The 15,510-nt window shown below is 54.5% G+C and overlaps 6 protein-coding genes across 6 annotated transcripts; 4 read left to right on the plus strand and 2 right to left on the minus strand.

The window, feature by feature from the left end:
* Positions 1-961: 961 nt before the first annotated feature.
* G647_04948 (2-methylcitrate dehydratase) lies at positions 962-2,620 on the minus strand (the record flags this gene model as incomplete). The annotated part of the gene is made up of 1 exon (XM_008729284.1): positions 962-2,620. The coding sequence occupies one exon, from the start codon at positions 2,618-2,620 to the stop codon at positions 962-964; it is 1,659 nt and encodes a 552-aa protein (XP_008727506.1).
* Positions 2,621-3,187: 567 nt separating this feature from the next.
* G647_04949 (uncharacterized protein) lies at positions 3,188-6,061 on the plus strand (the record flags this gene model as incomplete). Its single annotated transcript, XM_008729285.1, has 1 exon — positions 3,188-6,061. One exon carries the CDS (start codon positions 3,188-3,190, stop codon positions 6,059-6,061), a length of 2,874 nt encoding a protein of 957 aa, XP_008727507.1.
* A 1,264-nt stretch (positions 6,062-7,325) lies between these two features.
* Positions 7,326-9,558, plus strand: G647_04950 (uncharacterized protein; the record flags this gene model as incomplete). Its single annotated transcript, XM_008729286.1, has 7 exons — positions 7,326-7,491; positions 7,661-7,713; positions 7,776-8,141; positions 8,195-8,268; positions 8,311-8,640; positions 8,694-9,149; positions 9,210-9,558. The coding sequence occupies 7 exons, from the start codon at positions 7,326-7,328 to the stop codon at positions 9,556-9,558; spliced, it is 1,794 nt and encodes a 597-aa protein (XP_008727508.1).
* Positions 9,559-10,068: 510 nt separating this feature from the next.
* Positions 10,069-11,619, plus strand: G647_04951 (uncharacterized protein; the record flags this gene model as incomplete). Its single annotated transcript, XM_008729287.1, has 2 exons — positions 10,069-10,151; positions 10,248-11,619. 2 exons carry the CDS (start codon positions 10,069-10,071, stop codon positions 11,617-11,619), a joined length of 1,455 nt encoding a protein of 484 aa, XP_008727509.1.
* Positions 11,620-12,381: 762 nt separating this feature from the next.
* G647_04952 (nascent polypeptide-associated complex subunit beta) lies at positions 12,382-12,977 on the minus strand (the record flags this gene model as incomplete). The annotated part of the gene is made up of 2 exons (XM_008729288.1): positions 12,382-12,650; positions 12,893-12,977. The coding sequence occupies 2 exons, from the start codon at positions 12,975-12,977 to the stop codon at positions 12,382-12,384; spliced, it is 354 nt and encodes a 117-aa protein (XP_008727510.1).
* Positions 12,978-14,217: 1,240 nt separating this feature from the next.
* G647_04953 (uncharacterized protein) lies at positions 14,218-15,075 on the plus strand (the record flags this gene model as incomplete). Its single annotated transcript, XM_008729289.1, has 3 exons — positions 14,218-14,260; positions 14,308-14,867; positions 14,920-15,075. The coding sequence occupies 3 exons, from the start codon at positions 14,218-14,220 to the stop codon at positions 15,073-15,075; spliced, it is 759 nt and encodes a 252-aa protein (XP_008727511.1).
* Between the last annotated feature and the right edge of the window lie 435 nt (positions 15,076-15,510).

A 15,510-nucleotide genomic window follows, 5' to 3' on the forward strand; every position in this document is an offset into this window, starting at 1 on the left:
CCACTGCTCTTCCGAAGGAAGCCTTGAGACGTCGGCGTGCATCGTCCCCTGCGGCATCAACCAAACCGCGCCAAGGGAAGTAGATCCATCGTCTCCGCTTCACATCTGTCGCAGGTGCAGGCAATTCCTCACCTCAGGGAAATCTACGGTATGGTCAGCCACGCCCTTGGCCTCTTATTCAGCACTGTCGTGCGTGTAACTTACCTAATTATTCCTTGTCCTCGAACAATGCCCTGAGGATCGCCTTGCCTTCCTCCACGTCCTCCGGGTTGTAAATCCTCAGGCCATACGAGAGGAGGAATTGATGGAAGGAAGTAAAACCAGCCTGACGGACCATCGCGTACTGAGACATTGGTTTGCTGGCGGTATCGTTGCTGCATTGAGTGTTGTTGGACTGAGGCATCTTGGGCAGTAGCAGGACCAGGACGGTGGGCTGTGTTCAGTTGTCAACCGGCTAAAGAGTTGCTCTTATTGTGTTTGATTTTGGCGTCGAGTTGTTGGAGCTTGGTTGGAAAAGGGACGAGGTTCACTCAGAAGCTTCGAGGTCCTGGGAAGAGAGACCTGAGTGGAAAGTCGATGGGTTGCGGGCAAGCACGTTCCGGATCGGTCAAAGCAAGTGCGGGTTATAGAGAACCTACGCATGGAGTACTCCTGCCAAAGGCGACTGTGGCTTCTCATCTAGTCTCGCTAAGGCAAAGAGTGATATCCCTGGGCCGGTTGAACGTCAGAGAAGAGAGAAGTCGACTTCGATCAGGCTTGGAAAAAAGGTCCTCCCATTTACGTGACGTACAGACTAGATATATTCATTGCGCTGTTGTCCTGCTGCCCAGCAGGGCCTTTAGATTTAACCATAGATATTGAACAGCCTCTTCCAACCTATTTGAGCGCGAGCGGTAGACTGACGGACAGCCACTCACACGACTTTTAAGTACTCATAAAACCAGCCAAGCAGAACGACAAACTACCAATTCATCTTGTCCTTGGCGTAGAGGTCCATATACTTGTCAACCTCCAGAGAATCCAGCTTGGAGGCATCTGTTCCCAATGCGACGAAGTCCTTGATCTGGGCATCGTCGAAGTGATGGCTCAGATGTCTCTTGTACTTGGCCAGGATTTCGGGCTTGGCCTCGTCTCTTCTCAGACGGTGACCAAGCGGTGCCTCCACAACCACTTCATCCAGCACGGTGCCATCGTTCAAGGTTACTGTCAGCGCATTTGAGATGGTTCTCAGAGCAGGGTCATGGTAATCCTTGGTGAATTGAGGATCCTCAACACACTTGATCCTCTTCCGCAGGTCCTCAACCAGAGGAGAGGTAGCGGCCTCGCCGCCGTCAAGATAGTCAGTGGCTTCCAAACGGTTGAAACACAGCATCGTAGCAACCATGTATTGGACACAATGATCTCGGTCAGCAAAGTTGTCCATAGGCTTAAATTGCTTGTCGATGATTCGAATGCACGCTTCGTGCGTACGGTTCGTGATCTCTTTGATATCCTTGGCCGATTTGCCCATGTCGGCGAGGATCTTGTGAATTTTCTGAGCCGCCTCAACGGCCGTCTGCGAGTGGAATTCAGCCGGGTATGAGACCTTGAACAGGACGTTCTCCATGACATATTCGCCGTATGGTCGCTGGAAGTCGAACTTCTTGCCCTTGAAGAGGACATCGTAGAAGCCCCAGACCGGAGCAGACAGAACGGTGGGAATACCGGCTTGGCCCTGCTGGACTTTGAAAGCGAGGTTTACGGCTCTTTGACAGGCATCGCCAGCAGCCCATGACTTGCGAGACATGGTGTTAGGCGAATGTCGGTATGTCCGCAGGCTCTGTCCATCGACAAACGCCTGAGAGACAGCGGCAGCGGTCTGGCCCTCGTCGAGACCCAGCAGTTTGCTGACGACTGCTGCAGAAGCAACTTTGACGAGGAGGACGTGATCCAGACCGACTCGATTGAACGAGTTCTCCAGCGCCAAGCAGCCCTGGATCTCATGGGCTTTGATCATGGCCTCCAGAACGTCTCGGATGGTGGGAATCTTGCCGCCGGCCACATTTCCGCCGGCTCTGTTGGTTCGGGCGATCCAGTCTGTGACGGCAAGAATAGCACCAAGATTGTCTGAAGGATGGCCCCATTCGGCAGCCAGCCAGCAGTCATTGTAGTCCAACCATCTGATCATAGCACCGATATTGAAAGCACCGTTGACAGGGTCCAATTCGAAGGGAGTGCCTGGCACGCGGGTGCCATTAGGGACACTTGCACCGGGAACAAGTGGTCCGAGGAGAGCTGTGCATTGTGGGAAGCGCAGGGCCTCCAGCCCACAGCCGATGGTGTCGAGGAGGATGTAGCGGGATGTATCGAGGGCGACGTCCGAGTTGATCTTGTAGTTGTGTACGTACGAGGCAATATCGAGGATCTCGGGATCGTATTGTTGAGCAGGGGCCTTTGAAGGGTGCGAGGAGGCCATCTTTCGAGAGGTCGAGAAGGAAGAAGCCCACGCAGGCGCAGGACGGGGGGCTCTGAAGCTGGACGTCGTCGAGCGGACTGCTGAGGATGGTTGGACACGTACAGCCAAAGCTCCTGCAGCTAAGCTTCGCACTGGGACTCTCTTGAAGGCACAAGACACCAGCATGATGCGTTCAATAGAAGCTGGGTGGGAGTGGGGTGAAAGACGCAAGATTGACGTCGAAGTGAGCAGCCAGTGGACAGCAGCGCTCACTTGACACTAGGCCTGTGTTCCTGAACCGGTCACTTGCTCACCGACTGATGGCACAGTGAACCAAGGAAAGAGCAGAGTGAAAGGCAAAGGAGGAGTGAAGAGAGGCAGGCTCGACGGGGATCAGTGGGATCAAATAAAACAAAAATCCCCAAGAGCTTTCAGTCTCCTGCCAACAACAACGGACAACTACTACGAAATCTATCTACTAAACCATCTTATTTCACGTTACCCTCACGCCTCGCCTCGCCTCTCCATCAGCTAAATTGCCATTGACCTATCGAGGCTCTCTTTTCCCTCACCATCACCGTGCAGCAACACACCACAGCGTCCCACACGCCGATAGAGCTCCGACTACCTCGGCCATTGCCGGCAGGTTGCTCAGTGGCCCTTTGATTCGCTAGAGAGCTTCGAGCAAAGCTCTGACCTTAGGCCGGTTCCGCCACTTTCTAGTCGTTCGGGCAAGCTGGAAGGCGGCCCAAGATGCCCTCGCAGCAGGCCCGCTATCAGCCTCTCCAAAGCCCTGCCGACGAAGGCGACTTTTCCGATGACAATGTGGCCGCGAGCACACAGGGAACACAGCAGCCCTTGGCCCTCCGCTCCGGTCCAGTGGCCGGCGCTGCCGCTTCCTCAAGCGAAGTCGCTCTACTCCGGCCCTCCGCCTCCACTAAACGAGATTCTTCCGATGCCGTTGCCAGCCGCGCCTTTGTCAGCCACAGACTCACAAAGTCTCACATTGCCTTGTCAGTCCTCGTCTTAGCAGTCTTCGTCTCCCTCATAGGTGGGGGTGGTTATTGGGTCTATAACAAGGGTCTGATCAATGGTCAGTCTCCGCCATGGTATCCTACACCACGTGGCGGGACATTGGCCTCATGGCAAAACAGCTACGAGAAGGCCGCAAGGCTGGTTGAGCGGATGAGCCTTGTTGAGAAAGTCAACATCACGACTGGCACAGGATGGGCAATGGATCTGTGCGTCGGCAATACTGCTCCTGCTGTCGATGTCGGCTTCCCTGGGCTATGTCTGCAAGACGGTCCCTTGGGCATACGGTTTGCAGACCACGCTACCTCATTCCCTGCTGGTATCACTGTCGGTGCAACCTGGAACCGTGAGTTGATGCGCAAACGTGGTGCTGCTCATGCACGTCAGGCCAGACTCAAGGGCGTCAACGTTCTTCTCGGCCCCGCGATGGGTCCCCTGGGCCGCAACCCAGCTGGCGGCAGGGTCTGGGAAGGCTTCGGTAGCGACCCTGTTCTGCAAGGCGTTGCTGCTTACGAGACTATCCAGGGCATTCAATCCCAGGGCATCATCGCGACAGCAAAGCACTTCGTCGGTAATGAGCAGGAGCATTTCCGGCGACCACTGGAATGGGGTCTCCCTGAGGCCCTGTCTTCCAATATCGACGACCGCACGCTGCATGAGATCTACGCTTGGCCCTTTGCCGAGAGTGTGAGAGCTGGTGTGGCCAGCGTCATGTGTTCCTATCAGATGGTCAACAATTCTTATGCTTGTCAAAACAGCAAGTTAATGAATGGCGTTCTCAAGGACGAACTTGGTTTTCAGGGCTTCGTTCAGTCTGATTGGTTGGCGCAACGGAGCGGTGTTGCGAGCGCCCTCGCTGGCCTTGACATGTCAATGCCTGGCGACGGTCTATACTGGCAAGACGGTCGGTCTTTGTTCGGTGAACAACTCTCAATTGCAGTCCTCAATGGCTCAATTCCCATGACGAGGCTTAATGACATGGCAATCCGGGTTGTGGCTGCCTGGTATCAGCTGGGACAGGATTCCTGGGCTGACGAAGGCCCAAATTTCTCTTCCTGGACAAACGATGAGTACGGCTATTTGCACGCCGGAAGCAACAGCAGGCAAGACAAGGTGGTTGTGAACAAATTCGTCGAAGCCGAAACCGACGAGAGTCGACAGCTCGCTCGGCAAGTGGCTATCGAGGGCACGGTGTTGCTGAAGAATGATGATTCACTTTTACCATTGAGTTCCACTCTTTCCGAGCTAGGTTCCGCCACTCGCAAGAGAGTCGCCATCATCGGGGAAGATGCTGGCCCAGGAAAAGGCCCCAACTACTGTGATGATCGGGCCTGCAATCAAGGAACTCTCGCTGTTGGCTGGGGTTCTGGTGCAACAGACTTCTCCTACCTTGTTGATCCACTTACCGCCTTGAACTCGAGCTTCGACACGGCTGCGGTCGAGATTACCAGTTCTCTCACTAACAGTGTATCTACCAAGATGAAAAAGACACTGAATGAACAGGACTTGTGTCTCGTCTTTGGCAACGCTGATTCTGGGGAAGGTCATAAGATATGGGCCACACAACGTGCCGACAGAAATGACTTGGAGATCCAGAAGGGCGGTAGTCGATTAATCCGCACCGTCGCTGAGGAATGTGGCGGGCCAGTCGTGGTCATTATCCACTCTGTTGGCCCTGTCATTGTTGAGGACTTTGCGGATCTACCGTCTGTCAAGGCCATTGTTTTTGCGAACTTGCCGGGTCAGGAAAGTGGCAACGCCCTTGCTGATGTCCTCTTCGGTCGAGCCGATGCTTCCGGGAGACTCCCATACACTGTTGGTCGGAGCCTTGCGGACTATGGCCCAGGGGCTCCAGTGCTTTACTATCCCAACAGTATCATCCCGCAAGTGGACTTTAAGGAAGGTCTTTTCTTCGATTATCGCCATTTCGACCGAGCTGGGGTCGAACCTCGGTATCCCTTTGGCCATGGATTATCCTTCACCACCTTCGACTTCTCGGACTTGGTCATCACAAGCCTGAAATCGAAATCACCGCTACCTGCTGCAAGGCCTCCGTCATCAATAACGCCACCAAGCTTGGACGAGAAAATCCCTTCTATTGACGGTGCGCTCATGCCAAAGGGCTTTACTAAACTTCGGAAGTTCATCTATCCGTACATCTCCAGCAAGGACAGCGTGAAGACAGGCAGATATCCCTACCCTGATGGCTACGATGCTGTCCAGAAGCCCAGTCCAGCTGGAGGCGGTGAGGGCGGCAACCCAGCGCTGTTCGAAGAGTATGTCCAGGTGCAGATACGTGTAGCCAACACCGGACATCGGAAGGGCCACACCGTGGTACAATTGTACGTCTCATTTCCTCCGTCAGTCAAGGAGCCCTCGACTGGCGAGGTCATCGACACACCAGTAAGAGTGCTGCGCAACTTCACAAAGATCGAGCTCGAGGCGGGTTCAGAACAGGTGGTCACTCTCGGTTTGACCAGAAAAGATCTGAGCTACTGGTCCGTGGTGCAACAGAACTGGGTGATGCCAGACGGACCGTTTACCTTGGCGTTTGGCAAGAGCTCTCGTGATTTGGTGTTGCAAGGGACATACTGATGGACATACTGATGGACTCAACAAACGCGCGTCGAGTCAGGCGTAGTAAGTCAGTAGCGGTGCCACGGGTTACGTTACGGGACGTGTAAGTACAGACTAGCCAATGCTTGCTGATCCTTTCTCAACCAAAGCTCCAAAGCAAGCTTGGCAAGGCCTAACCTTTTGATCTAAGGTCTGCTGGCTTTATGAGGCGCTCCATTCCTCCGCACGACCTCGGAATATTCGTGGCTCACAACACCAAACACATAGCCATACATCAACCGAGGACGGCATCTGCCACCTCTTCCCCGCAACGTCCCCCACCGAAACGGGGAACCTCTTGTGACCTTTGTCGAGTCGGCTTTGGGGTACATCAGCTTGCGGAAAGGCTCGAACTGGCATATGCGGTGGTTTCCGGTGTCTCGATTGATCCCTGAAGCGAGCTTGTCACCCTTGAGCCGAGGGTTTCGCGCTGACGCTAGGCCAGCTGTGTGGATCGATGTCACATATGTATCAGTCACTACGGGCCGTCACACATAGCACGGGTAGTCGGCCAGGCCTCATATCACCACTTCAACCCTCACCGGACCGGGTTGCCTTGATTATAAATACTTCTAAGACGCCAGCTTCCTATTGAGAGTCTTGTCCCGGTGCAGCTCAGGTTAAATACAAGTCGTCTTGACAGCTGATCCGTATTCCCTCCTTTCAACCCCTCTCCCTACCTTGTCTATACCTTATCTCTTCTCATCGATCGCTCAATCTACCGACTGGACTGCTATCGGGATTCAAGATGGCTCCAGATATCAACTCAATGGCCAACTGGTCAACCGATGGCTATAGTCCGGATCGCGTGCCCGCAGAAGGATATCAAATTCCTGGTGGGTTCATCCCCTCCCGTCCCCTTGCCCACGTTGAGGTTGGCAAGTGGCCACTTCTCTTCCTCTGGAAATTCACTGCCCCGATCAGAGCATTTGCCTCTACGACAACAGCTCCGCTTGATTCGCGCTTCGAGCTGCGCATGTTCCCCAACGAGCTCCAGGCTGCTTCCACGGCAGTTGTAGCTTTAAGTCGATCCTGCTGGCTGTGGTATTTACTTCATGATGAAAATGGAGTTGCAAATGTCAATGCGTGCGACTTCCGCCCCCAGCCCGCTTCCTGATGGCGCTTAGGCGCTGGTCGCCCAAGCTAACCCGCATTTCTCCACCTGAAGCGTCGGGCGATCAAGGCTGCAAGGCTTCCGATTTGTTCAAAGGATGTGCTGACACGAGATGGATCAGATATCGTCATGCACGGGCCGTACACACGCAAGATCCGCGTTCTCTCAATCGGCGCAGGAGTGACCGGGATCATGAACGCTTACCACATCCAGAAGATGCTGGAGAATGTCGAGCATGTGATCTATGAGAAGAATGCTGATATTGGAGGCACTTGGTACGAGAACAGATATCCAGGTGAGTTTGCTGACTCCTCTGCTTCCGCAACCCGTTGGAAATTGTAGATGGTCTTGAGTCTTGGTTTGGTCAGATAGTTTCTTCCTAGACTCCCAAAGCCATCGGCCACCGGGCTCGACTCCTTCCGGGGTACGTCGGTGCTGTGACGCTGCTAATACCTGTTGACCAGGCTGCGCTTGTGATATCCCCAGTCACGCATACACCTATCCTTTCGCGCTGAACGTGGGTCCCACCTGGTCAAGTCTCTTCTTTTGCTGGACCATTCTGACCTGGCGTTTTTATAGCCTGACTGGCCTCGCTTCTTCTCCTACTCCCCTGATATCTGGAAGTATCTGGACAAGGTCTGTGAGGTATGGGGCCTGAGAAAGTACATGACTTTCAATACCGAGGTCGTCGGCTGCTATTGGCAGCAGGAAACCGGAGAATGGCTGGTCAAGCTGAAGCAGAAAAATCCCGATGGGACTACGCGTCTTTTCGAGGATCGTTGCCATGTGCTCCTCCACGGCACGGGAATCTTGAATAATTTCAAATGGCCGGACATCGAAGGCATGGAGAAGTTCAAAGGAAAGATTATGCATACCGCACGTTGGCCAAAGGATTACCAGGCCGAGCAGTGGAAGAAAGATCGTGTTGCGGTCATCGGGTCAGGGGTAAGGGTTCTCGCCAACTCTCATTGGGACGTACTAACGACATCGGCTTGCAGGCTTCCAGCATCCAGACGGTGCCCACCATGCAGCCGCATGCGAAGCACATCGACGTGTTTGTGAGAACAGGCAAGTCTCTCTAACACCGCTGGAAAGAGCCCCATCAATCAAGCAGCTGCCTGACCCAGCTAACACATCTGCCTTATCCAGGCGTTTGGTTCGTCCAGATTGCAAACAACTTCGGCGCCAACCACGAGTATACAGACGAGCAGAAACAAGAATTCCGCGATCCTTACAAGCTCGTCGAGCATGCCAAATCTATCGAGGATCAGGTCAACGGGTTGTGGGGCTCGTTCTACAAGAACTCCAAAGCCCAAGAAGAGGGACAGGCCGCGCTGAAGGCTCGTATGGCCGAAATGATCAAGGACGAGCGGCTCCTGAAGGGATTTACCCCCAAGTTCGGCATTGGATGCCGAAGAATCACCCCTGGAGATCCGTATATTGAGTGAGTCTTTCATCGTGTGTTCTAGCTCCGGCTGCGTCTGACGAGGGATGCAGAGCCATTCAGAAGCCCAACGTCGACGTCCACTTCACACCCGTGGTGAGGATCGACGAGACAGGGGTTATTGGCGAAGATGGCATCCACCGCGAAGTCGACACGATCGTCTGCGCCACGGGCTTTGACGTTTCTTACCGTCCTCGCTTCCCCATCGTGGGTCAGAATGGCGTCGAGCTGGCCGACAAGTGGAAGGTCTGTCCCGAAGGCTACCTTGGCCTCGGAATCCCTGAGTTCCCCAACTTCTTGACTTTCATCGGGCCAAATTGGCCGGTCGAGAATGGCAGTGTAATGGGTCCTCTGATGTATGTGTCGTACTATGCGTTGCAGATGATCAGAAAGATCCAGAGCGAGTATATTGCGAGTATCGCGCCAAAGCAGGATGTGACGGATGCCTTCAATGAGCACTGCCAGGAATGGGTCAAGCATACCGTCTGGGTGGACGACTGTCGGTCATGGTAAGCAGCCTTGCGGCGAGAAACGCTTTGACGTCCGCACTAACCCGATGTTTCTTAAAGGTACAAGAACAACGAAACAGGCCGAGTCAATGCCGTCTGGCCTGGCTCATCGCTGCACTATATCGAGGCCATCAAAACGCCGCGCTATGAGGATTACGAAATCGAATATCTTGGTCCTGCGAAGAAGAACATGTGGGCATACCTTGGCATGGGCACAGTGAAAGCTCTTGTGAACAAGGAGGATGTGTCGCCGTATCTGAATGCGGAAGCCATTGACCCGGAGTGGATGAAAGCAATGAATATCAATGCCGCCAAGCTGCATGAGACGAAGCTGAAGGACTTGCAGGAGAAGCGTGAAGAACAGAAGGAGAAGAGCAAAGAGAATGTCGAGAAGACAGCTGTTTCATAAGGTAAGGGAAGACTGGATTAGGGTGGGTAATAGGGGCGGATTCGAGGACAGTAGTTAGATAGGGGAGCTAGCCTTGTCACGTGGCCGTGATCTCTGTATAAGGACGCTCATCGCGCAATGAGGCTTGGTTCAGAGCAAATGCAATGAAACGAAACCGAAGATTGTATTTGTCGTGTTCTGTGCCACAGGCCTGTCCGTGTTTGGGGCTATAAAGCGTGGAGGGATGAGATACGAAGCCTTGTCGCTGGACGGTCACGTGCAGCGCCGCCTCGCAGAAGATAGTGCGGAGACAACGAGCCGCTGAAGGTAAACAAATAAATTAATTATTCTTCAATTGTGCTTCACCGACAAACATCGTCACAAATATTCGCGGTAACTCGCTTCGTGCCTGTACAGAGAAGCCACATACACAGCCCTCCCAATTGCACTATCATGCGTGTTTGCTAGCTGGCTACAAGACAACAACCTCTCCTGATCACGCACAAGGATCCCCAGGGACAAACGACGAGTATGGAAATCCACTCAGTGCTACCGGAAGAGCGGGCGCGAGACCCAAAAGGTGACACTTTGCCCTGGGGTTATCGCTACGCAGAGTAAGTCCTTCCCATCATCACGTTTCGATCCCCATACGCGATGACTTTCCCCCTGGAGCAAGAATCCCCCGGTGCTGACTCGTCCTCTTCGAGCAGCTCCTCGCGCAATGCCCGCCAACAAGTCGAAGAATCCGGCCCCTTCGGACGAAACAGGAGTATACGATCCACCGCGTCACGGACGCCGCGCGCCAGAACAGGCACCACGCCCGTCCGGCAGAAGGAGAATAGCGCAGTTGCCGAGTTCGGGAGGCTCCTGGCGAAAGAACAGGCGGAAGAAGAGCGGAGAAAACCTGTGTCCAAGCCCGTTTCGGCGGACGAGGTAGCCGCGGCGGAACGACCGATACAGCCAGAAGCCGTGCCTACGGAATGTCTCCTGTACGGCTACGCAGGCAAACAATCCGAGTGGAAGGTGCTCTCCAAGTTCGAGAAGATCGTCTCCCCAGGAATCATCTGTGAAGACTACCCGCGCGAAGACCCCAATTTGTTCCTCTCCTCAAACTCGCCCCTCGGCTTCTCGAGAGCGTCAGTGGTGGTTCATCAGAATCTCAGTCGCGAGGCGATCAGGAAGAGCAGGATATACCATGGCGGCAACCATTGGATCAAGGTCACGTTTGACTCGTACCAGGCCGCGGAGAGGGCATGCTTCTACAGTCCCATCGAGGTCGACGGATACATGGTCCACTGCGAGATGTGGCAGGGACGAGGACCCGCCGGGGATGCTCCGATACTGGGTGGACCGGCCTGGGGTGCCGAGAAGGCAGATCTGCTGCAGCCACAATTATCGCCGCGGAAAACGGAGTCTGGACGCAGACCGAGGACGTTGAGTTCGTCGCAGGGAGCGCGGGCCATGTCGGGCAAAGAATCGGCCATCGCGGGCTTCGAGCGAGCTCTACAGACCCTGCCGCGATCTCACACCATGCCAGATGTGCAGTACGGCCAGCCTGACGACGACCTCTCCTGGAACTCCACGACCGCCTCCTCAGCGACTGCCACGGGCGTAGACCAGACTCCTCAACCTCTGCTTCAACCTCAACTAGTCCCACAGCAGTTGACGCCCACCACGCCCCAAGGTCTGCGCTCCCGCTCTGTCCCCCAGCTCCCGAGCCAGGACCGCTCCCTCATCCAGCACAACGACTCAGAATACATGACGCACATCACGTCGGTCAAAAAGGCCAAATTGCGGCCCATCTCCGAGGCACTTCCCCCACAGCCGACCTTCTTAGAGCGCGTCTTGAGGAGCTTACCTATCGTGTCGTACTTTGTCTCCAGTAGCGCGACCACGACCATCGCCGGCACGGTGCCAGGAGTCGCGGGGAAAGAGGCGCAAAAGAAAGGCGACGTCATTGGAGAAGGGCCTTTGTTGAAGGACGACGGCACTTGGGATCTGGGGAACGGCTGGTATTGGAGCTTTTGGCACGGTGTCGACGGCTGGTTTGGGACGGATTTCTGCGGGTTGAAGGATGACTGAGAGGAGTGTCGAGCTGTATGAGCGGCGCTGGGGAAAGAATCGCGCAAAAGTTTCACGACACGCACGACGGTTGGTGTCCAGCTCTCCAATCGAGCATATGGGACTGGATTGATCTAGCACTTGCACAAGCGACGGCGTTGGGATGCAGCAACGACTTCTGAAACTTGCCTCAAGTGACGGTCACGTTCACATGTACAAAAGCCGGCGAAGTCGAAGAAAGGTAGCCTCGCAAGCACTGATCGAGGCCTCACAATCATAATCGCAACCATAAACCGGCGGAATGGCTGACTGGCGGGCGGGCTGGTCGACCTGTGTGGCCAACCACAAGTGGCCCCATCCATTTTCCTTTCAGCAATATCGATTCAAGTCATTGCATTCTTTTGTTGCTGATTGTGCGTTCCCTGTCCAAGTGCTAGCCATGTAGCTTGCACGCTGCCCGGTCGGGAGAGAGGGGCGAGAGACTTGCGACCCCATCCCCCTTTGCCTCTCCGCCCTCCTCGCTCTTTAGACACAACTGCCACCTACCATCATACAGAGACAGGCATTTTTGGAAAAGCCACTTCGCAGCGGCAACCCAAGCATACGTACGCACGCACGGATGCATGCTCAACACGCGCCACAAGGATTGTGTTCTTGCCTTTCTTTCCGCTCTACGCATCGCCTTGAACCGCTTCGCTTCGCTTCGTTCCCGCCTCACTCCTGTCACATACCAGTCGGAGTCTCCTTCGTTCTCTCCGGCTCTTCCCGGCGAACAGCCACAATCTACTCGACCTTGCCTTCGAAGTTCTCGCCCTCGACCAAATCGGGGATCTCGTCGTCGTCATCGTCGTCGCCGCCGCCTTCCTTCTTCTCGCCTTCCTTGCCTTCGCCTTCCTTCTTCTGCAGCGACTGGTACGACTCGGCGAGACGGCGTAACGACGCGAGGCTGTCCGGGCCGAGCTGATTGAGGATGCCCGGCACCAGTTCCGTCAGTTCCTTGTCCTCGCCGTTGCCGTAGATGGCGAATGTGTTGGAGGGGACCGATGCGTGGACTGTATGCGCGCGCGCGCAGAGAAAAAAATGTCAGCAGGCTGTCATGTCATGCATTGTACCGCGGTGCGCGTCTTCCAAGAAAAATATGATGCAGATCTGGGGAGTGGCGTCTCCCTTTTCTCAGGTCATAGATTTGGCAGCGTGTGTGTCTCTCGTGGCCCGGCCCGACCTCACCTGCTCTCTAGTATTTGGGAATGATGCGAAATGCTCTGCTCGGACGGGGTATAATGTTCTTACGTACCCTTCGGGGCCGCGAAATGTATCACATTCCCGTCCTCCTTGAACATGTTGACCTCCTCGATCGCCTGGATGGGCTGCACGTTCATCTTCTTCAGTGTGGTCTGCAGCTTCTTGTCGTCCGTCCCACTGCTCTTGTGCACCTTCTTGGTCTTGCGTCGGGGTGTGCCTTTTCCGCTGTGCGGTTACGTCAATGTTAGTTTTTTTTTGAGCTGGAGCTGGAGCTTGGGAAGGGCGTGGGAGTGAGCGTGTGAGCACGAGCATGAGCATGTGTTTGTTTGCTCGCATGCACATGACATGGACACACTTCACCGCATCACGGGCGACAGACATACCCTGCGTAGACGGATCGTTAGTTCAAAAGCTGCTCTATGCACCGCACTGCCTGATCCCCAACTTGGAGGCTAGGCCAGAAGTTCAGAAAAAGACATACCGATTCGCACCTGCGCCTGCATGCGCTTGAGCTTCTCCTGATCCATCTTTGCGGAGCTCTTTTTCAGCTCAACTCGACTCGACTCAAATCAAGCCGGTTTGGGTCGGTGAGCGTGGGAGAGTGGTGCCGAGCGGAGTCAAGCACACACGCACACACACAGAGATGGGGCAGGACACCAGGCTCAATCGCCGCGGTCCGAGGCCTCAGGGCAGATGTGAATAGGAAGAGTCCGCTGGACAAAAAGGCGGGAGAATACAGGTATCAGCAAAAGCTTGGAATCAAAGCCTTTGCGTCCTGGATGTGCACGGGTTTGAACGTGCGGAAGAGAGATGATGGTTCGTCCGACTGAGTCTCAGTGCTGCCGGGTAAGTGGTCAGTGTTAGTGGTTTGTGTTCCGGGGCTTTATAAAAGTCTTGGCATTGTGCGGATTAACCTCGGGTGCGGGCGGGATGATTTTTCTCCGGGCTCCGATGCTCACGCCGTGACGCTTAACAGAGTACTCCGTACCCTCATCGCTTTGTTCACAGGCATTCCGCTCAGCGGTGCTCAGGCACCCATCAGGCTCAGCGTGAGGAGCTTATGGATTATTACTTCAGCCGTCGTGGATGCAATGAAATTACCGAAACCAAATCACCGCCCCTTCAGCTATCTGGGCCTTGCATGGTACGGCATCCAGCAATGGAATCTGGTCAGCTTGATGTCTGCAACCTCGATAAATGTATTACGTGCGGCGTGCCAGGCTGTGCAGCCCTAAGCGCCGCGCACAGACCCTGAGGATTAACTCGCCTGTCCCTGTCCAGGGCCCGTTCTCGCTTTCATGCTGCTGGCCGTTGACTGTATCCCTGACTCAACCCAAAGTAAACCATTTGTCGTCAAGCTTCTCTTACTGCTCGAAGATGTCGGACAAGGTCGTCGTTCTCATTACTGGGGCGAACCGAGGTTAGTTCCTGGGTTCTTACAGGGTGTGTTCTTGAGTGATGACACAGTCCCCAAGGGATTGGAAATGGTCTTCTGTCGAACGTACCTTGCGAGACCGAAACATATTGTAGTCGCCGGCGTTCGTGACCCAGGCAGCGCTTCGTCCCAAAACATCCAGATGCTACCGCGTGGCATGGATAGTCAAGCGATAGTGGTTAAGCTCGACAGCACTTCAGGGACCGATGCGAGAGCGGCTGTCGAGACGCTGACATCGAAATACAGTCTGACCAAGCTCGACATTGTCATTGCAAATGCTGGTATCTCAAAGTATTTTGGAGCAGCCTCAGTGACACCGGCACAGGAAATGTCCGATCATTTCGTGGTAACACTATCGCACCGTTACTCCTGTTTCAAGCTACCGCTCCTCTTCTCAAAGCAGCACCGGCTCCAAAATTCGTGGTCGTGTCATCCGGTGCCAGGGAGTCTCAGCCAGGTGGTCAAGCTTCCGGTCGAAAACACCGCTTATGGCGCGTCTAAAGCCGCCGTCAACTATGTCAGCCGCAGAATCCACTATGAAAACCCATACCTAACTGCATTTGCCCTCAACCCAGGATGGCTCCAGACGGAGGTAAGTCGACTTACACGTCCTGTGGTCTCGAAAGGCTCACCCTCCACCATAGCTAGGAAATCATGCTGCAAGAGGAGTAGGGATGGCGGCCGCACCCGTCTCCGTTCAGGATGGGGTCAACGGCATGATCGAGCGGATCGACAGGGCGACGAGAGAAGGGTCATCTGGGAAGTTCTTGTCGTTCAACGGCGAAGAAATCCCTTGGTAGATATGACCGGGTCTGGCCTCTGCCTCCTGTTGGAGGGACTAACACAACCAAGCTATGGGTCATAGCTCACTCGTTTGTACCATTAGCACTCAGCCGGCTGTAAAGAAATGGATTTGATTCAGAACACAACGGCACTTCATATCTTCCAATTGTGATTGGACTGGTCAGACGTGACGAATCACCACACATGCATATGTCCGCCAATATGAATGTGATCAAACAGCATCTGCGACAACTCTGCTCGATGATTTCTGGGAAATTCTCATAGCGAATACCCCGTTCTGAGGCGGAGGTGGGGAACGCCTTGAGCTTACACCTAGCTTCAAGCTCCCAATCGTCCTCGGATCAACAACCTGGTGCTTTGCTTAGACAGAGAATGCGTATCAGCACATGGGACCGTTGCTTGGCGCGATCTTAGGGGTCAATCAGTCACCT

The sequence above is a fragment of the Cladophialophora carrionii genome (assembly GCF_000365165.1).
Source record: "Cladophialophora carrionii CBS 160.54 unplaced genomic scaffold supercont1.4, whole genome shotgun sequence".
NCBI lineage: Eukaryota > Fungi > Ascomycota > Eurotiomycetes > Chaetothyriales > Herpotrichiellaceae > Cladophialophora > Cladophialophora carrionii.